This window comes from Malus domestica, chromosome 05 (genome assembly GCF_042453785.1).
Source record: "Malus domestica chromosome 05, GDT2T_hap1".
NCBI classification, from domain to species: Eukaryota; Viridiplantae; Streptophyta; class Magnoliopsida; order Rosales; family Rosaceae; genus Malus; species Malus domestica.
The window spans coordinates 45,430,297-45,455,629 of record NC_091665.1 but is presented as its reverse complement, the minus strand read 5'-3'; the positions used below and the strand labels follow the sequence as shown (position 1 = coordinate 45,455,629).

Below are 25,333 nucleotides of genomic sequence, written 5' to 3'. Positions count from 1 at the left end.
TGCGTTCTAAATTCTGTCTCAATATTAGTCCATCACCAGTCCTTGTATATACGGTCAAGTCGTAAGACTTATCATTCTCACAAGGTTGGTCGCTTCAATGCTTGAAAGTCATGAAAGCAAATTTGTTGATCAATAAGAAAAAGTTTAATTGCTTTCCCAACTTGGGGCTTTTTTTTATGCACTATGAAGCAGGCCTGTCAAACAGATCATGTTTGTCGTGTTCGTATTATATCCGTTATCTTAATGTGTCATATCGTGTCGTATCTTGTCATATCCGTTCGCTTAACAGGTTTTTAACAAATGATCTGACAATGACCCGATTCGTTAACGAGTCATGTCGTTTTGTGTAGAATTAATTGGTCATTCAAGAATTGGCTTAATGTCTAGATCTGACAAACGATATCTTATTGGGTTCTTAACCAGTGATCCGATAATGATCCAACTCGTTAACGGGCGATCCGATAACGCCCAACTCATTAACAAGTTGACCTGGAACCTGTTATTTTCGTATCAAATTAAAGGGTCAAGCAAAAAATTGCCTGATCTACTATGAAGTATGAATATTAGTAAGTGCCACTCGTAATTTCTGTGAATTTTTTTTTTAAAACAAACTATATTATCTACACTAAGACCATCTCCAACCGAAGGGTTCATAGGGCCAAAAATAGCCCTAAAATCGTCTCCAATCGAGGGTCAGGCCAAATGTCTCGTGGGCCCCATTGGACAAAAAATGGCCAAACGGCCAATCGGCCGGCCCCGGGTTAGGCTCAAAAATTTGAATCTCAACGGCTAGTTGATGTCAGCTAGTGGTTTTTTTTTTTTTTTTTTTTTTGCCAAAAATTTAAAAAAAAAATAATCAAGACCCAAAAAGGTGATTGGTTCTATGTGAGGATGTTGCCCTTGTAAGCATGTTTGATTGCTCAAACCTCTTCCACAGCCGATGTGGGACAAATATAATGGATGCCACACATGCAAGCTTTTGCTTGCTCAATTCTCTCTCGATGTGAGACAAATATAATGGGTGCCCCAAATATAAGCTTCCCATTAGAGATGGTAAATATGAATTTAATTTAAGTTGTTGTAGTTTTTAAATTTAAATAATATGTTTGGCCCTATGACTCTCGGTTAGAGATGGTTTTTTGTGACAGAGCTAAAGCGAACCCTATGACCCTTTGGCATTCGGTTGGAGATGATAAGAAATATGGTCATGCACTGTTTATTAAAATATTAATTTCTTGGAGGACCAGATGACTAAAATGAGCCATCTGGCCAACCTTCAGTTGGAGATAGCCTAAGGGGGAGGAGGTGAGCTAAGCCTCCCAATGGGCTAGCAACAATGTGGTTTAAATTCACCTTTGCGTGAGAATGGAACTCAAGATCTCTCACTTACAAATGAAGAGGAATACCATTAGACCGTAGTACTAAATGACTTGCCATTAACGAGATTTGAACCTAAGGTCCTAGTCATATCTCGTTACTAATCAAGTATTTTTTTTTACTTTGGTACGTGTAATACCGATGTGAATAAAGTAAAAATCTTGAAAATTTCTTTATAAATTAGTTATATTAAAGAGGCTCGATTGATGCATCTCCTAAAAGTGTTCGAAATTCCACTTTGCTACTGGAATCATCTTTTTCCTCTCTTTTAATCTCTGAATCATATTTTATTGTCTGCGTTTACCTCACGTGGTTAGGTCCATCAAATTTGGAAATGGATCCTCGCTGAATTCCTTTCCACCTAATCCACTTAGTCCGGGATACGGTCACATTGAAAAATCTCTCCAAAGTGAGACGGAGACATGAAATCATAATTTAGGAAGAAAATTGGGTCGAAATGACTTCCAGAAGGCATAAGTGAGATTCGCGAAAACTAACGATCACATTTTTGTTGTTTTGGCCTTGATAGAATCTACATGAAGTAACTCAAACTTGTACAAAAGGTAATACCAAAATGCTATAATCCTATCGACACTATGGAACACAAAAATGGATTGACCATTTTTAGTCCCTTGCATTATTTATGCAGTTACTTAAAGCTATCGAATGAGAAAATTATCGGAGATCTAGCGCTGAATCTGTACACATCCATCTATGAGTTATCTGATGTCTTATATTCACCCCTTCCGTGCTGCGTGGTAAAGCTCCATATAGTCGAGAGCTGGCTTGTTCCAAGACCAATCTTGCTGCATCACCGTCTTGCACAGCGAGTTATACCAATCCCGACCATCATACCAAGCGGAGATTGCCCTGAAAAATGCCATTCATGAGTGGTCCAACGAGAAACAAACTGAACAAACTATATAGAGTATCAAGCTTGTCTTTGGAAAGGCTCTTAAAAGGAACACGATTTCGAAAAAAACTATAGTTCTCCAATCATCTATGAAAGAAAATGTACGCACCTATTAAGAGCATAATCAACACCAGCAGCATCAGCTCCATCAAAGCTGAAACCATTTGGCTCGACACCCTGGGCGTTTGCTCTCTCTTTATCATGGTCAACATCAAATACCGTATCATAAAGTCCTATAAAAGATACATTAAGAAATGGACAGTCAATCTTCAACCGAAGTATGTTAAGGTACTTTTGTTTACCAGAAAAAAAAAATGTCTAAGGTAGTTTGTAGAATCAGTGTAAACATGTCAAATTGCTTAGTAGTCATTGGTCAAGACAAAATATTAACACACTCCTCATCCAAAACTGCCTCATCCGAAACTGATAAGGTAGGTACACACCTCCGGTTTTTCGAACAACAGGTATTGAACCATATCTCATTGCTATGAGTTGGGTGAGACCGCACGGCTCAAAAATTGAAGGAACTAAGATGAAATCAGCACCAGCGTATATCTGTGGGAAAATCCGATAGTCTGTTATTATCACAGTGCAGATGTAAGAGGTCAATATACATAAAATAATAAAACAAAATATAAATTTCACAAGAACAGACCAAATGCGACAGTGGCTCATCGTAAGTCAAACAGAGGCGAGCACGATCAGCATGAGAAGAATGTAACTGATTTGCCAAATTTACAAAATCATTTTGGATACGAGGATCTGGAGCTGAACCAAGCAATACAACCTGCACTCAGTAGTTCCAATTTAATTCAGAATTGGCTTTGGTATAATAAGAAAGGATGGGGGATATGTAAGCTAATGTTTGGAGAAGACATCCATCAAGAACAGTGGTTATGTTAATAATTGAGCCGCGAAAGGGGGGGAGATAGATTAAAATAACCTGCCCATTGCGTTCCAAGGTACGCCAAATGGCATGCTTGATGAGATGGATTCCTTTCTGGTGAGTTAAGCGAGTAATAATACCTACTACAGGGAGATCAGCTTTTTTCAGACCAAGCCTTTGTTGCAAGGCTTCCTTGGCAGCTTGTTTGCCTTCAACAACATTTTCAGAAGTATATGATATCTGGAATGATATGCATTGTAAGTGTTAGACACAGTTGTATTGAGAGCAGGTAAGAGAATTTGGCAAACAGTTTAATACTTTTCAAGAAACATATATGAAAAGAAAAACTCAACAGAAGTTTAGAATGACTAAAGCGAGGAGCACAAAGAAATATTATTTACTTACAGGAATGAACTTATCATTGTATGGATCCCATATATCTTGGTCAATTCCATTTATTATACCATGAAACTTGTAAAGATGCGGAGCAACTGCAGGATTTCCAGATACCTCCTTAGCATAAGTGTTGGATACCTGAAGATAGAGATGGGTGAGACAGTTGGTAAGATAGAGTTGGAAATTAGAGTTGAAAGGTCTGCTACTAGTATTCACAAGGGCAAAGTATGCTTTAGGACATCGAAAACTGAAAACTTTAGTTAGTTTCAGGAATTTGTAAGTACTTACAGTCGTGGACTTGTCTGAATATGCCACAGCTTTACCAATGAAGGGCGCTCCAAACTCAAGGTTATGAATTGTGAAAACAACCCGAGCTTTACTAAGACCATAATGCATGTAATGATCTTTAAATAACCACGCAACAGGTGCACTTGACCAATCATGGCAATGAATGATATCCTGTCATCATAAAGCACCAATTTCAAATAAATATCCTTAAAATCTGTTAATGAAAATTCAAAACTTTCTGTCTGAAAAGAAAATCAAAATCTTCTGCATATACAAGTGTTTAGAGAAGATGGATAAAAATTGATTTAGCCCAACACACGCACTGATACAAACAAAATCATATACATAGCTCTATTTTTTTTGTAATTGACCTTACTCAACTTGTTTCCAGTAGGCAGTTTTCACTTATCCATATGCGTAAAAATAAACATGCATGTGTAAGAGTAAGCAGTAACATCTCTGCCACACTTCTATGAATTAATTCATTTGTACTAGGTGGCATATAACCTGCATAATCATTTTTGCTATGCTTTCTCCTTTCTTCTACCAAATATGGACTAGTAATTTGAAGACATCTGATGTGCCACTTTTTTCTGTGAAATTAATAAATTCTAAAATAAGCAATTGGATCATGAGTTGTGTACTCACAGGATGAAATCCACTTTGGAGTAGAAATTCTAGCGCAGCATGGCAAAAGAAACCAAATCTCTCTGCATCATTTTTACAACCATATATGCAACCTGCATGAAAGAATCTGCAAAGAGAAAAGAAATAGAAAGATTTGCTGTAAATAACAAATTGCTGCATCGGGCACAATGGCATTCTGTTTACAAATCACAGGAGAATCACTTGCCAGATATAAAAAGTGTAATGGATATCAACCATTAAAAAAGAAAACAAAAAGTAGTAAACTTGATAAGTACATTAGAAAAACGTGATTTTGAAGGACGTGAAAGAGGAAACTACCCATTTTGAGGCTCCAAAAAGTAGACTGAAACACCTTCCACTTTCCCAAACCAAACTTTTATTTCAGTTCCTCCCCAAGAGAAGCCTCTTTTATACTGAAACTCCTTCACCTGTATCGGAACACAGACATTTAGCAATTTAGAAACCAAATTATTATGAAGCTAATGTTGAATTAGAACTAAATGCCCTAAACAATAGAATGTTAAAAAGGTAAGAGAAGAAATCTGTGTTTTTTTAAAATAAAATAAAAATCCATTAATCAAGAACATGTACTCACAAAAACCTGAGAGGACTAAATTGTCTCCAAAATAGGCAGGCAAATGCCACATATAACACCTAGAATGAGCATTCTTTTTAACTAAATAACAAATAAATAAAGAAGGAACAAAATACCAATTCTTCATGGCGTAAAGAAAAGGACGGTAAAAGAGCATGTGAGATATATGGAATAAGGCAACAGCAGAAAAACTTACATTGCTAAGGTTCAAACAGTCATACTTTGGAAGAATGATGTCAACGTGGTGATTTAAGTCTTGTACAGCTCGTGAGAGACTCGTAACCACATCACCAAGACCTCCAACCTAGAATAGATGTTATGAATAATGTAGCAAAAAAAAGGAATAAACAATATCAGAAGGGTCTACATGTGCAAGCAAGTAAATACTGACAATGTGTATGTTCACAAGCTTGCCTTTGCAATGGGGGCCATTTCAACAGAAATATGCACAATGTTCATTGGTGACTCCTTAAGCAATCCTCCAAACACTGGAATGTGGTAATCCATGCCATTTTTGTTGTCAAAAAGTCCACCATCTTCCGTCTCAGAGAAAACAAAGTCCATCATGTATGCATCCAGCGGAACTGAAACTGTTGAGACACACAAATGTCAACCAGAAAATTTAACCCCTTATATCGTTCTTATAAAAGGTTTTATATGAACTCAAACTCACCAGTGGTTTTGACATGAGAACCATTCTCTGTAGGTAACATCTTCTGTGGTTGCAATGGACCCTTACGGTGGGTCCAACGGTTAAATGATCCTCTCAACCAAACCTCAGGCTTTCCATTCAGAACTGTGTTGGCAGGATTGTAGAAAACTGTCACCTTGTTACCAGCTTGAACATCAAGAGGCTCAGTGTATACTATATGCTTCTGAGACAGCAAAAACCTTTTGAAAGTTCTTTCCTTCATTTCTGCTTTCATACGAGCTGTTCTTTCAGCCTGCAACAAGAGTAGGAAATGGTACTGGGATCAATAAGGTCATAAGATAACCGTGAGAAGTTGAATCCCAAATTTGCCAACATAAAGATAAATGAACATATGTAGAGATAGGAAATCTCAAGTACCCATTGACACCATTTTAAGGATAATCCAGAAAATCCACACTTTGCATAAACTATAAGCACTAAAAGGACCAACCAGTCAAAACCCTAAGAAGGTCACGTCAAGCGCCTCAATCTAATTGTTTACTTTTCAGTAAGACTGACCTTGGCACGTATTGCCTCCTCCCTTAATCTCCTCTCCTCCTGGAGCTTCTTATATATCTGGTGTTCTTCCTCAACCCAATATAGTTCCTCAGGAATGGATTTTGGAACTATAGCATGGAAATCATGACGGTGATTGTTATCATATAAAACGGCATTCTGGGGTGGTCCATCAGCAAAAACCCAATCCAAGACAATAGCTTGTTCAGGTACAACAACTACAAGAAATAAAGTTGACAACAAGGATGATTTTACAACATGCTATACCATCAACAAACAGAGAATTATTTTTCTCAGATAGGTAAGGGAATGAAAACAAACGATAAGGAATAGCCATCTCCCGCAAATTGTAATATTTAATGTATGTTAAAGGAAGAAAGGACAAGAATACAAAAATGCACATACCATTGGCATACCACCAGTCACCATCCTTTCTCTCAGAGCTAACAAGCCTTTCAACAATTGACAATCCATCCTTCCAACCATTATGCCCCCCATGAATCCATAGTTCCTTAGCATTAGCAAGAGGACCTGAGCCTCGGTTATAGTATAACTTCACCAAGTCCTCACCTTTAAACTCTTTAGGCTCTATGTACCAAACGTCTTCTACAGACCTTACAGCCTTTTTTATCAACTCTTGCACCATTTGTCGTCTCTTTATGATCTCTGCCTTTGCCTGTGCTCTGTCAGCTTCACTTGCTGCCTTCTCCGCTTCAATTCGCCTCTGCTCTTCTGCCTGCCTTTCCCTCTCAGCTTGCTCCTTCGCAAGTTTCTCTTGTTCTTTACGCTTCTCCTCAAGCAAGAAATCTTCAAATGCAAAGAGGTCCATTCCACCTTCCACAGTTATGCAGAAATCTTTAGCATCATTATTGTCATAAACATTTTGCCCATTAAAGAACACAAAGTCTATTTTATATGACTCTTTAGGAACATGAAACTGGCAAGACCACCAATCCCCTTTGAGTTGTGTTTTGTTCAACCTGAAGGTAAAAGATTTCCAACGCCAGTCATTAAAGGCTCCCATTATTTGAACATCCGGCTCATTGCTTAGGGTTGATATACTTCTATTAAGGAACACTTCTATGTCTTGATCAGGTTTCACCACCTGAGGATAGAAAAATATTTTGTTCCCTCTTGAGAAGTTTTCCTCAGCAAGCCTCGCAATTTCCTCTTTACGCAATTTTTCTTCCCTCTCCAACTTTAACTTTAAAGGATCTTCATTCGTTAACTTTTTATCAGTATCAATGCCTTTATCAGTATCTGAGATGTCATCAAGGGCCTTACCTACACACCCATTTTCTATCCCTCGAATACCCCTATCAATTGCTGTCTGCTTGCCAACTGAAGGTGATTCCTCGACTTTACTACTAGTTTCATCAATTCTTTTTTCGTCAACTTTGCTCTCTTCTGAAGGTTCAACTGCCCATTCTCTTCTGGTGTCAACCCTCGATTGATGTGTTTTCTTATTTTTCCCAGCAAGCTCACTGGATGCCAAAGATGTCATACCCTTTTCGTCCCCAGTATTCCTTTGATTCGTCTTCTGGACGCTAGTTCCTGCCGGGGTTTCTGGCACTAATCCCTTTGAAGCGGGAGACACTTTTCTTTGTCTCCTCCTTGAAAACTCTACCAAGTTACAAAGTCAGATTAAGTTAACAATAACGACAAAAACTAAGGTCAAGTAATCAACTGCAAACTAGAAGAGAACAGCACGGCTAACTCACCGGCGGAACTGGCAGTAATTTGGTATGAAACCCCACTTGTCAGGTTTCCTTTGAACCATGAAGAATACTGAAATCAAATGCATTATTAAGAAAAGTTTAGATTGAGATACAACACTAATTCAAAAGTTAAATCCACCATAGTTCAGTAATTGCATTCAGAAAAACTGACTGGAAAAGCAAAACCATCACTACCCAAAAAGTAAAAGTTCTTGTACTTCAAGCCTATCTACAGTAAAATTAAACAAATAGTGAGTACCCACCAAGAAAAAGAATATGAACTTCATCGAAAAAGCTTCCACTTTTACACAATCTCCAATCAAAATCAACACCCTACCAAAAGTATTGGTGAACCAATAATCAAATGCTCAACAAAATTGTACCACAAAGATCAATGAATCCCACAATCCATCCCTCCCGAAAACACAGATTCTTACATGGGTGTGATCAAACTCAATACCAATTCACCAAAAAAAAAAAAACCAATGAGAGAAATATCAGAACAACAAAAAGAAAAATCACACATACACACATATGTATATAAATTTATATAAAAAATGACTAACCCTTCGATGGGGAAAGAACCCAGTAAAAGGTTGGAGATTTAAGATGGTCCTTCTCGGTTGGAAAAGTCCTCTGCAACTGAGCGGCCTCTGTGCTTGTACAGAAACCTCCATGGCAGAAGAATGTTTTTTCTGCTGCTTCCTTTTTGCTCCTCCGAACGCACAAATAATAATCCCTGCTGATCAACCCATCTCGAAGACTGAGCTTATCAGTTAATTAATTAATTAATTAATTAAATATCAAAGATCTTGATTTATATTAGTTAATTAAATTAATATCGGTTTAAGTTTATCATTAAAAAAACATTGGTGTTAATATGCTGTGCTTTTAGCTGATTCGAGCCACGTGTGTATTGCCAGTTTGTATTAATTAATTAATTAATAGGGGTGTTAAATCTGGACCGTTGGTTTGTGTTGGTTTTGGAGTTTCGGGTGTGAGATGGCAGCAGTTTGGGTAAGGCTTTAGAGAGGCTGTTAGCGTGTGAGTGGCTACCCCAACAGTATTGATGGAGTCCAATAGGGAGTTGCCACATCAGATGCCAACATGTCACGTGACGACAAAATGTTTAAGGAGGGTTTAGTATATGAGTATTCCTTAATAATTGTATTTATTCAACCTTAATTGCTTTTAAGGTTACGTGGAGAAGACCACTTAAGATGCTAAAACAATAGGATAAAGGAAAAAATGTGTGTGCTAAAATCAGTTGTTCAGGTACGATCAAGCAATTTTTTTATGATTAACGTACGTGAAATTTATATTTCGGTATTGATGTTAGCATAATGATTACATATGATAGTGATCCTAGGCGACTGCGTAAACTAGGAATAAACCTACCAAACATGAGAATAGAACATGATAGGATAACCACATGTACGTCCCTCGTGTGTAGCAAGAGAGACAAAGAAAGATGGCGCTTCGTTCCAGACAAAAGAGTTTCTCTTGACGTACAATAATGTGTTTTTGCAAACGCACATCAAATTAAATTTACATAAAAACAGATCAAATTCAAGTCAGAATAAATTATTTTATACATGCATTCATCAACAAAAGTGTGCAACAACAAGATGAGATTAGAGATAATAAATATTACCTTAATTAATCAGGGAGAAAATGAAATCTCTGATGAACTGGTTTTCAAGAGAAAAGAGAGCCAAAGAAAGATGGAGGGGAAGAAGGAATGGCTAAATAGGGAGTGAAACCGTACAATGGGGAAGGGACAAGTGCTTTTTCTTTGGTTGATCTTCAATTCAAAGATTACAACAAGTGGCTTTTTCCAATTGGGCTTTTCCAAAAGCTGTAATTAATCAGGTCTAAATCTCAAGTGGGACATAGTTTGCCTAATTGACTGAACCGTAAGACATATTTTGCATAAGGGTAAACTGTCGGTTTACCTCTGAACTTTCACCTCACTTTCGATTTCCCCCCTGAGCTTTTCTATTGGAAAATTAAGGACTCAAACTAATTTTTTTAGCCAATTTGCCCCCTACCGTTAGTTTTTCATATATTCCATCCATATTTCCGTTAAGTGAGACCATGTGCATAACATGTGAGGATAGTTAAGTCATTTCAATTTAAAAATGATTAAAAACTGAAAATAAATAATAATAATAATAATTTTTCCTCTATTTTTTCCCGCTAATTCCTATCCTCAATTTTAATTTTCCCTCTCATTCCTATGCATGAGAAATAACATATGGTGTTATTGTCTTCATAAGTAGCTAAGTTAATCTTTTTTTTTAAGCATGTACTACCATTTTTATTTTCTCTAACAAATTAATAATTTAACAAATGCTCATGGTGTTATTGTCTCCAAAGTAGTGCATTAATATAAGAAACATGTCCATAAAAAAGACTAGGGTTTCTTATATTAATGCACTGCTTTGGAGACAATAGCACCATTAGCATTTGTCAAATTATTAATTTGTTAGAGAAAATAAAAATGGCAGACAATAACACCATATGTCATTTCTCATGCATAGGAATGAGAGGGAAAAATAAAATCGAGGATAGGAATTAGCGGGAAAAAATAGAGGGAAAGTTTTGCTTTTTTTATTATTTTCAGTTTTTTAATCATTTTTAAGAGTGAAATAACTTAACTACCCTCACATGTTATGCACATGGTCTCACTTAACGGAAATATGGATGGAATATATGAAAAACTAACGGTAGGGGGCAAATTGGCTAAAAAAAATAGTTTGAGTCCTTAATTTTCCAATGGAAAAGTTCAGGGGGGAAATCGAAAGTGAGGTGAAAGTTCAGGGGGTAAACCGACAGTTTACTCTTTGCATAATTATTGGCTCATGTCACAAAACTTGACTTTTAACTTCATCAATCGATTTTATGAAGTTTTGGAAGGTAAAATAAATAGTGAACTAGTATATAAAGGCCATCATAAAGTCTGTTTCGTCCCATCATAAGCTTATCAAGATTCCTCAAAGAGATTCTAGAGATGTTATGACGTCCAAAGATCGTTTATAGGTAGTACTACTAATTTACTATATTCTTATTGATTTTATGTTTTTTAGCTTAAAAATTCAATAAAAATTTCGTTTGTGATGCAGTAAGTGGTAGAACTGCTTCTTTTTTTTTTTTTTTTTTTGTAAAGGTAGAACAACTTTTTGAAAAACTTAATTACATACATACAAAATTGTATAAGACCTTCAATTTGAGTTCGAACTCTCACATATGCATTTTTTGAAGCCACTAACTTTACTTTGATGTACCGTTTAACCCGAAAAAATACCAACCATTGTCATTGTGTAAGAATGTGGGATTCAATAGTTTATATGATTCATTGCACCTAGATTATGATTAATGACTAATTCGAAGCTCATTTTCCTTAATCGCTAAAAGACCGTTGCTTCATTTTACCATAAGAACAAAATAAGACCGTTGCTTCCCTCCACAAAACTCTTTAAAGGAACTGCCGCCAGGTGCAGAAACAACACACAAATCCTCCTCCACATCAAACTCTCAGTCAATCCCAAATCTCTCATATTTCTCTGAGTCTCAAACCATGAAGCAAAAGCTTGAAGGAACAACGACGACAACGACAACGACAGAGAGACGCGAAGGCTTTCAGAAGTACCTAAAACCAGGAACACTTGCCAAAGTTAGAGACTCCAAAGTCAGCCTCACATCTCAAAGACATCTTTGTGACAACCTCAAAACTGAGAGCTCTCTCTCTTACCAACTTCTTCTATCTTCGAGTTCTGTGGCCGCCTCCTCTTTCGGGTCATCTTTGCAGAATCGAACCTATGTCTAAACCAAAGTGATCATGGGGTTCCTCATTTTTCTCTCCCAACAGTAACCGTCCTTGGTGTTTGCAGCAAAAGAAATTCATCGCAGTGAAACCAGTTTTCTCGAATATTAACGAGCGCTTGTAGTCAGAGTATTATATCATGTCCGATAAGCTATCTTGGCCTCTAAAAAAAGTAACCTTTTGTTTTTGTTTTCTTCATGGTTGTAGTAGACAGAGTTCGGGATTATTTTCAAGATCGTTTATAAGTTTGATTGGAAACCAAAAGACATGGTTACCAGAGCTGGCCCCAATTTGGAAGGCCCCCGATCATGATTTTATTTTGCCTATATAGATAGTATATATATTTATTTTTGCAATGATATACCAAATTATTCTCGCGGTGTTGTTGTCTTCCGAGTCTTATTCATGGATAATGAACTGGGTTCATCTATACCTAGCAGCTTTCTTTGTGTGTTTTATTTTCATTTCTTTTGTGTTTTAAAAGCATGGGTTGTGTTTTATTTTATTGTTATTTAAAGCATGGCGTTTCTTTTGTGTTTTATTTCAATTTTTTTGGTATTTAAAGGCATGAGTTGTGTTTGATTTTAATTTTCTTTTGTTATTTAAAGTATGGTGTTTCGAACCCAAAAATATAGGAATGTAAATAGATACCTAGCCACCAGATTCTTATCTTAATTATATACAATCATAATTGAAATGTAAAAGAAAATAACAACCAAAATGTTAGACCTTCTAAGGGGTTTTTTTTTTTTGTGTATGTAAAAATAAGGAATTTTGAACCTGAAAACATAGGGATGCAAATGGATACCTAACCACAACACCAGTCTTTTTTTTTTACCTCAATTTATACATAATAATAAAAATAAAAATGTAAAAAATAAAACCATATCAACCAAAATTCTATACTTTTTAAAGGCCTTCCTTGGAGTCTCGCACATGACCTCCAAAATCTCAAGACGGCCCTGATGGTTACGATTAGGAAAGGTTCAAGGTCCGATTCACTCCAATATAACCAGAAAAAAGAACGATGCAATGGGTATGAAATCTCGATTTTTTCTAAAGCACTGGTTTTGGTTGATTTGAAAGAAAACCAAAAACAGAAGGGTATCCGCATCAAGCACCAAACAGCTAGCAAATCACAAATATATAATACAAGAACACTCGACGAAATATGAATAACGAGAATTCAGATCCTTAATTACATGATTAGCAGTGTTATTAACTATGATGGAGGAAAAATGACATACAATATATAGATATGTGTGGAATGCTCTCTTTTGTTCCAAAATAAATTGCCCTCTCATTTGTGCACACAAAGTTTATATGCAGCTGAGAATTACAACGGAAGTGTCGAATCTGCAAATTTATAACAGCGCAAGTCAATGTGCAGGAGAAAACAGCCCAACTCAATGTGGAGGAGAAACCAAGTCCCATGTTGTTCTTTTAATCGTCTAGACTAAAGCGTTGGCACCCGAAACAATCTCTAAAATCTCTCCGGTGATTTTTGCCTGGCGCTGCCGGTTGTAGGTCTGCGACAAGGTCTTCTTCAACTCCACCGCGTTATCAGTTGCATTGCTCATAGCAGTCATCCTAGCAGCAAGCTCACTGGCTAGAGACTCCTGCAATGCCCTCAAAAGCTGACTGTTGAGGTATAACGGCAGCAAAGCGTCGAGAATCTGAACCGGATCCTGCTCAAACTGCAAAACCGGCGTGAAATCCACGGTCTGTGTCTTGATGATATCTCTCTCCACTGTCAATTTCCCTTCTTTTGTTGTCAGCCTGAAGAACTCATCATCCGCGGCGTCCACACAAACGCCATTGATGTCACAAATCTCTCCTTTCGGCGAGAGTGGAAGCAGGGTGTGAATCACAGGGTCGGATTTAACCAACGACACAAATTTCGTGTACAAAAGCTCGACTTTGTCGACCTCTTCACTTACGAAAAGGGAGAAAACATCGTCCGCGATGGCCTGTGCTTCTTTGGCAGTTGGGAGGTTGGTTCCCTCGAGGAACTTATCAACCGGAATGTATGGCCGGCGGAGGAAATACGAGTTACCCTTTTTACCGACACTGATGATCGTGAATTCGAGACCAAGAGCCTTCAATTCGGCAATTCTTCTCTCGGCTTTTTTGATGATCATATTGTTGAAACCTCCGCAAAGACCGCGATCCCCGGTTATGACAACGAGAGCAACTTTCTTGACAGGCCTAACTTTGGTCAGAGGAGCATCAATATCTTCCACTTGGAGCTGCTCATTGATGTTGTAAAGAACTTCGACTAGGGTTTCCGAAAAGGGTCTGCCATTAACGACAGCCTCTTGAGCTCGGCGGACTTTGGCGGCTGCCACAAGCTTCATAGCCTCAGTGATCTTCTGCGTGTTCTTCACTGATGAAATACGCTCACGAAGCTCGCGAAGACCGCATTGAACCGGTGTCACGGAGGATGATCGCGAGGCGGGGAGAGAGTTTTGGGAAGGAAGCTGAAGAGGGGCGATGAAGGAGCGGCAGGAGAGGGCGGAGGTGTCAGAAAGTGAGGGCGTTGAGGACGCCCACATTGTCAAATTTGAGCAAGACATGGTGGTTCTAGGTTCTAACGGAGTTTTTGGAGCTCGGAAATGGAGGAACAGGGAAGAAGAAAGAGGTTCTGAAATGTGAGGCTTGGTTTGTGAAGAAGTCTTATCTTCCTGGGTGTAGGACTTCTGGTGAATGGAGGCAAAGAGTGGGGGAATGAGTGGAGGGTGAGGGGAGGGTTTGGATCAGGTTTTGGGATAAGGATTTTGACCGTTGGTGATCAATTGGGGCAGGCATTTGATTCTCATTTTATCATTAGTTCGTAGGTGGGTCCTATCCTACATGGCATGATCTGGGTGGGTGCTCGATCAATAGATTTCACACACTTGAGAAACTCCTATTATATCTTGCCATCTTGGTAATCGAAGAGTATATGCGGCTAAGTGGGCGATGATGCTACTGTGACGGTATCTTAAATCAATCATATATTATCAAGCGTTCAAAATTTTCTTAAGTGGTACTGTGTGATTACCTTGAAAAACCGCCGCAATGTCATCACTATAAAAGACAAAATATCAATCAACCCAATGATACGAGTGTCTAGTTTGTGCATACAACAAAATTTGGTGTATCAGAAAGATAACTACATACCTTGATATGAACAAATGTTGGACACCACTTGGCTTAAACGGTTTGGAGTCCAAGAAGTAAGAGATCATTTATACACTAATCAAACTAGAAACTAGGGTTAGTAAGGGTGCAGAGTCATTTGAAAATCTTTTATGTTAGCCATCACTGCCGGAGTTTTCTACAGTCATTCCTATGTTCAAACATGTACTCGATCCCGATACACGCTTCCTGGGTTTGCTCACCGTCGGATTTGATGGAGGACCCAGGCTCAGTTGGTGCGTCATGTCCACCGCTTGTTTCTGCGTTGCACCTCCCCTTGTGCTCAGTTTTGCCTTCTTACAAGACCGAGCAGGCCAAGATGACTGCAAGTCTTTGGCAGCAAAACTGCTGTCCATTGTACTTTCGTCATACTTGGACATAATGCGCAAAGGGTGATCTGGCGCGCACGAATCCAAACTTAACCATGAAGAATTACTGGCATCGTCCAAGTAAGGAATTCTGTGAATATTGTCCTGAGGACGATAAGTGGCTTTTGGCTCACACTCCTTGCCATCAAGATCTGCTGTTGCAGGTCTTTTCATTGCAAACGATGGAACATCCTATAAACAAGAAAATGGAAAGTCAGAAAAAGGAACAAATGAGGACTCCCTCACCGAACAAGAATGGCGGGTACCGGTAACAATAAGAGATGGAGGCCACTAGTAAATTACTAGCAATGGTAGCATTAGTAACTTAGGCAAGAAGTAAAAATATTTGGTTTTCCAAAGTCAATAGAATCTTAAAACTGACTGGGAAAAAAAGACAGAAAAGTCACCTTATTCTGCATCTCAAATATTTCTTCACACGCCGATCCCCCCTCTCCTTCAGAATCAGTCATCTCCTCACACTCAAACTCAACATTTTCTTCATTTTCTTCATCAGAGTCGCTCAACTCTTCCTGTTCCATCTGAATATCAGGTTGGGACTGGTCACCTGTATCATCTACTTTGTACCTGCTAATATTATTACTTGGTACAACAAGCTCGCTACCACGAGCTGAAGAACTTTCAGCCTGCCGAAGCAATGAACCATTAGGACATTGAGTTGTCTTTTCTGGAGCCATTATTCTTGATTTAACTGAATTATTAACAGTGACATCTCTCCTTTTTGAAGCTTTTTCCTTTTTAGATGTAGAACTTAGGTGGATCTCCAAGTCCAGTTCATTAGCTCTCTCATTAGTGCCCATAGCCTGTGGATCAGCATTGACCGACAACTGAGTTGAACCAGTATCACAAGGATATTGGTCTTGAGAACGGTTTCCCCCTGAACCAGCAGAAAGGGGTGCAGTTGAGCATGTTGTTACTTTGGCACTACTTACATAATCAGTTCTTTGCATCAGTGGATGGAAATCAATGGCACGAGATGTTGAGTTGGGTGACTTCAGTGATTTGTCAAAACCATCAACATGGCTTCCTTGTTGAGGATTATGAAAAAAGGCTTAAATGTAGCTGAGGCTGATTTGCTGAAAGAAAACTGAAAGGACTAGAATTGCTGTTGCTGCAGTTCAACGGGAAATAGGACAGACGTCCATCTTCTGGGGCCTGGAACAGCAGAGGATGCATCTGAAGATCAGAATCAACATCTCTTCCTTCCTTTACACATTTATCCTTGATAATTCTAGAATCTTCTGGATGCAACGTCAAAACACTGTCTTTCAGAGAACTACTTTTATTCTGTGTAGCTGTTATGGCATCAGAGGTCCCGAACCTTCCAACTTTAGATTGAGAAAAGGGATTGTGAGTTGCAGCAGCACCACTACCACCTCCAGAAGCAGAAACTGTGGAAGATGCCCCACGTAAAGAGCCTCTGAAGGCAGATTGTGAGACTACACGAACAGATGGTGGAAGATTCACAGGAGGCAATTCCGGAGTTAGCTTAACCAGTTGTGCGCCATTAGTTCTACGAGCTCGATACGGCCGATGATAGAGTTGAGAAACCGAATGATTCGCTTGTGTGGTACTGGATGCAAAATGTCTAACACCAGTGATTTGAGATTGACCATGTGGACACTGTGACACGGTCTGGGCTCGAAGAACTTCCTTACGCCCAAAAACATCTACCCATTCATGGTTAGCACCTCTGGATAGGGTACCACTATTAGGGCTTCTTTCTACACAGGAAATACCCGGTCTCCAGTCTGCTAAAAAGGCCTCATGAACATAAGTTTCACCTGCATTATTCTCGGTCAAACCATCTGCGTTGTTCTCTCCACCAGACTTTTCAGCTTGGCAGTCCTGCATCAGTACCAAACTTTAAAATAAAATCACCATCCATTTAATGGGCTTTCAATCATCTATAATCCACACTCAGCTAAACTATAGGTGTGTGCAAAGAAAAGTTCCAAATGAATCTTTTTCTACATTTCTGAAAAATAAGTAAAATTGGACTTGGCGCACATTTACCACACATCTATGCTAAATTGACAAACTTAAAAAATGTACGATGCACTTTATTGTAACTTTTAGAAACAAATCGTACCAAACGTTCTAATTCTTACATTTTGTAATTACTTTTTATCTTAAAGTTCAAAAAATTCTACATACCCTACAATTCCTAAGCCTCAATACATTCATCAATATTTAGGAAGCAAAGGATATACTTAGCAATAAGTCTAGCCACACCCTTTTCTCTAATATGAGCAGTTCGACAGCCAACACAATGTTTTATTCTTATATCCATCATAAAAGAATAACTCAAAACTACAAAATCAAAGCAAATAGAATTGCCAACACAATGTTCTAAGTTCAAGGGAAATCATACCTCTTTCTCGGGTGAATTTTGCCAACTAGACAAATCTGCATTTTTGTCCTTCTTTTTTATTCATATAATCGCCTCTTCTCCTTTTTCGATTCATCAACCTTATATGACTTCTGAGTCCCAATAGCAATACGCCATTGCCGAGGCAACAAGGATGGATATCTATGTGGGACAATGACTTTCCATATGGCAATCATATTTGTAGCAATGGTCATTCCAACATAACTCGTTTTGACAAAAAATTTTACATAGTTGACAAAAAGGATCATAATTACACACTTTGATGAGTTGAGGGACTCTAATTATATAAATGATTATTCCAACATAACATATTTTGACAAAATTTTGAAGAAATTGATGAAAAGGATTATAGCTGCACATTTTGATAAGTTGAGGGACCAATGGTAACAGATTTTTAGTTGAGGGATCATTGTTCAAATTTGATTAAAGTTCAGAGTTCATTGCTACAATTGACTCTAAAATAAAAGGGGCTTTAGGGTTGGGTGGGGATAGATAGCCTTTAGGGAACTAAGATTGTACTTTGAACTTCTTTTCCTCTTGTTCGCAAGCTCTGCAGCCGTCTCAGATTTCTCACTTATGCCCTTTCTCTTCGTAGTAAAATCCTCAGACCAGCCCCCAAAAAGGCAAACCCAAACTTGAACTCTCTGATTTCTTCCCTCACACCTCCCTTTCTCTTCGTAGTAAAATCCACAGACCAACCCCCAAAAAGGCAAACCCAAACTTGAACTCTCTGATTTCTTCGCTCATACCTTCCTTAGGTTTTATAAGGTGTTCCATTTATCAAATCCCTTAACTTTCATCCCCAACATCGTCATAAAATGGTTGACGAATATCCTTCATCTTGGATCGATTGGATTTGAAATTATATTGATTTATTTAATCAATTTCGGCTAGGTACAAATATACTCTTTTCTTCTCTTCTCTTTCTGTTTTATGAGTTGCTTTAATTTCTTTTTTTTCGAATTATAAATAATTAATTGTGTTCGTGTTCGTGCAGATGATTGCAATCTGATGTGGTTAAACCATGTAGTTTCATTTTTTTTTTTTTTGCATAAAAAAGATGAAACCTCAGCTCCATTTTCATCCATCCATCATCCAACATTCATTATGGGCAGTCCAAAACAGGCTATAGTAAAGCCCAATTGAAATAAAGCCATGTTGGCCTTCTACATCCCCTAGCTGCACGCACCAACTCTCTCCCCAGTAAAGGGAAGGACCTCTCTCCAGAAAAAAAAAACGAGATACAAAAGAGAAAGAAGAAGAAAATGAAGAGAAATCTTGGATATGGATTTTTGACGTTGAAGCAGAGGATGTGTGCTGCTTGTGCTGGGCATTTTGCATCCAGGGTCCCAACCCTAACCCTACCGCAGCTCCCAACCATACCCCAGCAACCAGGTATCAATTTTAACTTTCCTATGAACCCTAATCATTTCTGTGAAACTTTTATATTCTGAAGATTTTATATTTTTTTTTTATGTGTATTCTCTCTTCCTGCAGTTCGATGTATCACCAGTTTTTCCTGCATATTTTCGTATTCCATTGAAGCACATGTGCACACAACCTTGAGTCACACAGTCTTCAATGGAAGACTTCATGGCAAGTCAATGTCCATCTTTAAACTCTGTAACATAAAAGATATTATGCAATGGAAGTCTGACTCTGTCCACTTTATATCTGATAATTTTCTTAGCATACATTTTTCTGTTCAGAGCAGTGGGCATGAGTCTTTATTTTTTACTGAGAGGGTAGAGTGTTCTCTCAAAGACTATTTAGGTCGTTTTCCAAACAAATTCGAATTACAGAATCCAACTGTAATTATACCAGAGATACGCCATATAGTGAAGGGTGTTCTGGAGATCTTTTCGAAATACAGTTCTGATAAAAAAGATTTTAGACATATCCACTTTGAAAATTTATATTGGACTGGTAGGAAGGTTGTCGGTGTTATGTTTAGGAAGGACTCAAGTGCCAAGGACTCGAGTGATTTGGATGCTTTAAAAGCGACATTAACTGAAATGTTCGTTGGAACTCTCCCAGTTTGTCTTGAGGAACTCCTGACACAAATTGATCAAAAATCATTGTGAGTATGCATATAATTCTTATGTGATTTATGTATTTTTTTTTTTTTGTTGTTTTTGTAGGCTTTGACTACAAGCAAAATTAATATATTTAGTTTCTTTTTTTTTAGGTCGTTGAAATACCTGCTGGATAATCATTACTCTCAAATGGGATCTGAAGAAAGGATAAGCTACCGGACTTATGTTGTTCGCAACATATTGGAAGGCCCGGTAAGGTTGGCAAATAAAACCAAATTAGAGAACTATTGGAATAATGATCCAATTTGTCAGCGTGTCCAAGCTGTCCCATGGAAAACCTCATTAGGTGGAACGTATGGGGGTGGGAGTAATACTAGCCGCTGGAATAGGCAGCAGGAGGACCCAATACAATATCTTATAATGGCAAGGAATCTTGGGGAGCAAAATTCTCATTATTTGACTGCAAGTCAAATTGATAATGATGTGATTGTGCATTATTCTGGCCATGCGGATGCAATTCTTGTGTGCATCTATGCTTTGCATCCACATTTGAACTTTGTCAAGTTGTGGAAGTGCCTAAAGTGATGGAGGTAGCTGAATCTTTACCTGGGTCAAATTTTGGGGAGCAAAGTTTGATGATTTTGATGATTAGCAACGAGGAGAGATTTTGAGTTGAAGATGATCTGGCCAAGTTTGGGTGACTGAGTAGAATAGTAGAATAGATTTTTTATTATGTTTAACTTAATGAGTAGAACCGATTTTGTTATTATGATAGTTCGAAAGTCTCTGTTATTTTCAAACTCAACAGCTTATATATTATGGTTTAAAACGATTGGATGCTTTTTCACATTGTCACCTAAGTTGCGCATAGTCTCATTCTTAGTGTGGATACATATTGGAGGAAAAACAAAGATCTTGAGCGATGTACCGTAGGATTGGATGCACAGACTTTTACCTTTATCAATTAAGTAAAGGAGGCATATGTTTGATTGAATAGCAAGTAGGATTTAGTTCCCAAAGATCCATCGGTACTCAAATAACTAGTAGTTGCACAAGTGTGAAAAACCGAGAGTAAACTTGCAAAACAAGAAAAACAAACTACAATCGTAACTTTAGTGTTAAAAATAAAATATGATTTAAATTTAGAACGCGTGACAATTTTGTACTCTTTTTGTCATTAAGTAAGATGAGTAGGGTATTTTAAGAATTTTAAAAAGTAAAATAAATATATTATAAATAAACCATTTGTTGGTTGTTAATTTGTATATATTTCCCTTCTTTGTTAATTGATATGTCTTAGTTTCATTAATAAATATGTGTAGAAATTAAAGTATGGAATAATATTATAGACGAAAATCATTGTCTTACACCGATACCAAATATTTCAATGTTAATTTTGTCCAATATTTTTGTTTTGTTTTTATGTTGGGACTGCAATGATGGAAGCATGAATCCATCAATGAGCAAGATTGTTATCTGGTGTCGTAAAAGAAAATTTTGCCTCAATAATTTCTCTTAACCCTAGATGAGCATATACTTTTGGCTTTAGGATAGGACTATATGTTAGTTATCATGAATGTTCCATGCATATATATGTATCGATCGAGTGGCAAACGGATCTCAGGGCCATCATTGTTTTGGTCACCACTTACCCACGTCTGCATACGGATTTGACAAATATATATTGACATAGACCACCAGCTCAAAAAAGGATAGGGCTAGGTTGGGGGTTAAGATCATCTCCAAACAAAGATTGGCCAGATGGCTCGTTTTAGTCATCTGATTCTTCAAGAAATTAATATTTTAATGAACAATACATTACCATATTTCCTATCATCTCCAACCAAGGGGCCAGAGGGCCATAGGCCAAACATAGTCCTGTAAAAAAAGGGATCTCCAACAAAGGGACAAAGGATCATAGGTCAAACATAATTATTATTTAAATTTAAAAACTACAACAACTTAAACAAACTATAAAACAACTACAACAAATTTTGTAAAAACAAAAAAAAAAAAAAAGTGGCCCGGCCCGGGCCGGCAGGTTGGCACTTTGACCCTTTTTTATACACTGGGGCCCACGAGCCATTTGGCCTGGTTTCGTTTTCGGGCTATTTTTGGCCATTTGGCCCTATGGACCCTTCGGTTGGAGATGACCTAACTCTCTTTAGATGGTGGCCTAACAGGCTATTGAAGCTAAATACCATTATACAGTAATACTAAGTGGTTAAATGGTAGACTTTGAATTTGCATTACGTGAACTTGTGCATAGAAGATTGGTGAAGTTTTGCAATTGCTTGGCTGACTGTAAAAGGGAGTAAGATTCTCTCTCCTCCTATTATTATCTCCTTCCATCCCCTCCACTCACACTCTTCTTTTTGTCTTATTATCTATATAAAATTTTCAAAACAAGATGTAGACGTGACGTAATCATAACCGTTTAAATATGAGAGGATGGAAGGGGAGAGATTAGGAGGGGAGAGATTCATACTCCTTCATGGCTCACGTCAAATTTCTTCTTGTACAAATATTAAGCAGCTGATTTCCCTCCAAATTACAAATTTACCGTTAGCTTAGGCTTAAATGGCTTTCTTTAGTTTTTGGTTTTTATTATTTCAGATCGTCAATATCTTTGTTTACACACAGTCCTAAATTTTGATTGTATTCATTTTCAAACTGCTGTTTTTTTTACCCTTACATGTAATATTATATATGCAGTTTTAAATTATCATTATTATTATTATTTGAATTTTGATAGATGGACAACTGCCAGCAGTTGGAATTAACTTGATTGGTGAACAATTCAGCAGCCACTCCTGCTTACATCCAATCCTGTGTGGACACGTGTTCAAATTTTGATTAAAAAAATCAAAACTTGAACACGTGTCCACCCGGAATTGGGCGTAAGCAGGGGTGGCTGCTGAATTTTCAGATTAGAACACGTATTGATCTATCTGTTTATTCTCAACTCAAATTAGAACACGTATTAACTCTCATGGCTTGCATCAAATTTCGTCTTGTACAAACATTAAGCAGCTGATTTCCTTCCAAATTCCAAATTTATCGTTAGCTTAGCTTAATTGGCATTCTAAAGCTTTTGGTTTTTATTCTTTTAGATCGTCAATATCCTTGACGATCAAAATAACTGGATTCTCTCTGATCAACCCCATGTTCCTGGCAGGTTCTCACCCGGACCCGGCTTCTCTGCCCTCCCACTTTCCATACACTTCCATCCTCTCTTATTGTGTGCGGTTACGGTTAAGCCACGTCAACATTTTATATTGATTTTTTTATAGAGATAATAAGATAAAAACAATATTAATATAAAATATTGACGTGGTTTAACCGTGATCGCACAAAATAGGAGGGGATAAGAGTTTATAGAGATGTTTTCAGACCAAGCCTCTGTTGGAAGGCTTGCTTGGCAGCTTGTTTGCCTTCAAAAACATTTTCAGAAGTATATGATATCTGGAACGATATAACATCATATGAGTCCGACACAGCTGTATTGAGAGTAGTTAAGAGAATTTGGCAAACAGCTTAATACTTTTCAAGAAACATATATGAAAAAAAAAACTCAATAGAAGTTTAGAATGACTAAAGCGAGGAGCACAGAGAAATATTGTTTACTTACAGGAATGAACTTATCATTGTATGGATCTCATATATCATGGTCAATTCCATTTATTAAACCATGAAACTTGTAAAGATGTGGAGCGACTGCAGGATTTCCAGTTACCTCCTTAGCGTTAGTGTTGGATACCTGAAGATAGAGATATGGGTGAAACAGTTGATAAGATACAGTTGGTAATTACAGTTGAAAAGTCTGCTACTAGTATTCACAAAGCAAATTATGCTTTAGGAGATCGAAAACTGAAAACTTTAGTTCAGTCTCAGGAATTTGTGTACTTGTTTGAATACGCCACAGCTTTACCAATGAAGTGCGCTCCAAACTCAAGGTTGTGAATTGTGAAAAAACCCCAGCTTTACTAAGACCATAACCAGGCAACAGAGACATGGCAATGAATGACATCCTGTCATCATAAAGCACCAATTTCAAATAGATATCCTAAAAATCCGATTAATGAATTTCAAAAAACTTCAGTCTGAAACGAACAATCAAAATCTTCTGCACATACAAGTGTTTAGAGAAGACAGAGAAAAGCTGATTTGGCCCAACAAACGCACCGATGCATACGAAATAATATGCATAGCTCTATTTTTTGTGCAATTGACCTTACTCAACTTGCTTCCCGTAGGTAGTTTTCACTTACCCATGTCCGTAAAAATACACATGCATGTGTAAGAGTAGGCAGCAACATCACTGCCATACTTTTATGACTTAATTCATTTGTAGTACAAGGTGGCATATAAACTGCGTATTCATTTTTGCTATGCTTCCTCCTTTCTTCCACCGAATAAGGAGGACCACTAATTTGAAGACATCTGATGTTGTGCCACTTTTTCCTGTGAAATTAATAAATTCTAAAATAAGCAATTGTATCACGAGTACTCACAGGATGAAATCCACTTTGGAGTAGTACTTGTAGCGCAGCATGGCAAAAGAAACCAAATCTCTCTGCATCATTTTTACAGCCATATATGCAACCTGCATAAAAGAATCTGCAAAGAGAAAAAGAAATAGAAAACATTTGTTGTAAACAACAAATTGCTGCATCTGGCACAATGGCATTCTTGTTTACAAATTACAGTAGAATCAATTGCCAGATATAAAAAGTGTAAATATATATCAACCATTAAAAAGAAAACAAAAGGTAGTAAACCTGATAAGTACATTAGAAACACGTGATTTTGAAGGACGTGAAAGAGGAAATTACCCGTTTTGAGGCTCCAAAAGTAGATCGAAACACCTTCCACTTTCCCAAACCAAACTTTTATTTCCGTTCCTCCCCAAGAGAAGCTTCTGTTACAGTGAAACTCCTTCGCATATATCAGAAGAACACAGACATTTAGCAATTTAGAACCAAATTATTATGAAGCTCATGTTGAATAAGAACAACTAAATGCATGAATCATGGACAACAGAATGGAAAAAAAAAAAAAAAAACAAGAAAGAGAAAAAATCTGTGTTTTTAAAAAACATCCAGTAATCATCTCCAAAATAGGCAGGCAAATGCCAGATATAAGACCTAGAATGAGCACTCTTGCACCATTTGTCGTCTCTTTAAGATATCTGCCTCTGCATGTGCTCTGTCAGCTTCACTTGCTGCCTTCTCCGCTTCAATTCGCCTCTGCTCTTCTGCTTGCCCTTCTCTCTCAGCTTGCTCCTTCACAATTGTCTCTTGTTCTTTACGCTTCTGCTCAAGCAAGAAATCTTCAAATGCAAAGAGGTCCATTCCACCTTCCACTGTTATGCAGAAATCCTATCTACAGTAAGATTAGGGAGTACCCACTAAGAATAAGAACATGAGTTTCACCCAAAAAGCTTCCACTTTTACAAAATCTCCAACCAATGCCCCACCAAAAG

At 37.6% G+C, this 25,333-nt stretch overlaps 4 protein-coding genes and 1 long non-coding RNA gene across 5 annotated transcripts; 1 reads left to right on the top strand and 4 right to left on the bottom strand.

The window, feature by feature from the left end:
• Positions 1–1,860: 1,860 nt before the first annotated feature.
• LOC103434594 (starch synthase 3, chloroplastic/amyloplastic) lies at positions 1,861–8,814 on the bottom strand. Its single transcript, XM_029103312.2, has 16 exons — positions 8,595–8,814; positions 8,032–8,098; positions 6,716–7,933; positions 6,314–6,528; positions 5,777–6,047; positions 5,518–5,693; positions 5,300–5,407; positions 4,827–4,936; positions 4,509–4,614; positions 3,861–4,031; positions 3,582–3,710; positions 3,234–3,416; positions 2,946–3,077; positions 2,734–2,845; positions 2,400–2,523; positions 1,861–2,247 (listed from the first exon to the last, which is right to left on the bottom strand). The coding sequence occupies exons 1-16, from the start codon at positions 8,703–8,705 to the stop codon at positions 2,115–2,117; spliced, it is 3,366 nt and encodes a 1,121-aa protein (XP_028959145.1). The 5' UTR covers positions 8,706–8,814; the 3' UTR covers positions 1,861–2,114.
• A 4,169-nt stretch (positions 8,815–12,983) lies between these two features.
• LOC108173451 (ATP synthase gamma chain, chloroplastic) lies at positions 12,984–16,248 on the bottom strand. The gene is made up of 2 exons (XM_017332371.3): positions 15,810–16,248; positions 12,984–15,594 (listed from the first exon to the last, which is right to left on the bottom strand). The coding sequence occupies exon 2, from the start codon at positions 14,428–14,430 to the stop codon at positions 13,306–13,308; it is 1,125 nt and encodes a 374-aa protein (XP_017187860.3). The 5' UTR covers positions 14,431–15,594; positions 15,810–16,248; the 3' UTR covers positions 12,984–13,305.
• Positions 15,151–17,102, bottom strand: LOC139187557 (uncharacterized). The gene is made up of 4 exons (XM_070821986.1): positions 17,095–17,102; positions 16,560–16,993; positions 15,810–16,447; positions 15,151–15,594 (listed from the first exon to the last, which is right to left on the bottom strand). Exons 1-4 carry the CDS (start codon positions 17,100–17,102, stop codon positions 15,151–15,153), a joined length of 1,524 nt encoding a protein of 507 aa, XP_070678087.1.
• Positions 17,103–18,295: 1,193 nt separating this feature from the next.
• Positions 18,296–20,680, top strand: LOC103434496 (uncharacterized). Its single transcript, XM_008372861.4, has 4 exons — positions 18,296–18,706; positions 18,810–19,207; positions 19,310–19,892; positions 20,001–20,680. The coding sequence occupies exons 2-4, from the start codon at positions 19,078–19,080 to the stop codon at positions 20,431–20,433; spliced, it is 1,146 nt and encodes a 381-aa protein (XP_008371083.2). The 5' UTR covers positions 18,296–18,706; positions 18,810–19,077; the 3' UTR covers positions 20,434–20,680.
• A 3,065-nt stretch (positions 20,681–23,745) lies between these two features.
• LOC114825046 (uncharacterized) lies at positions 23,746–25,207 on the bottom strand. Its single transcript, XR_003773805.2, has 4 exons — positions 24,996–25,207; positions 24,684–24,786; positions 24,363–24,468; positions 23,746–23,879 (listed from the first exon to the last, which is right to left on the bottom strand). It is a non-coding gene; the product is annotated as an uncharacterized lncRNA (long non-coding RNA).
• Between the last annotated feature and the right edge of the window lie 126 nt (positions 25,208–25,333).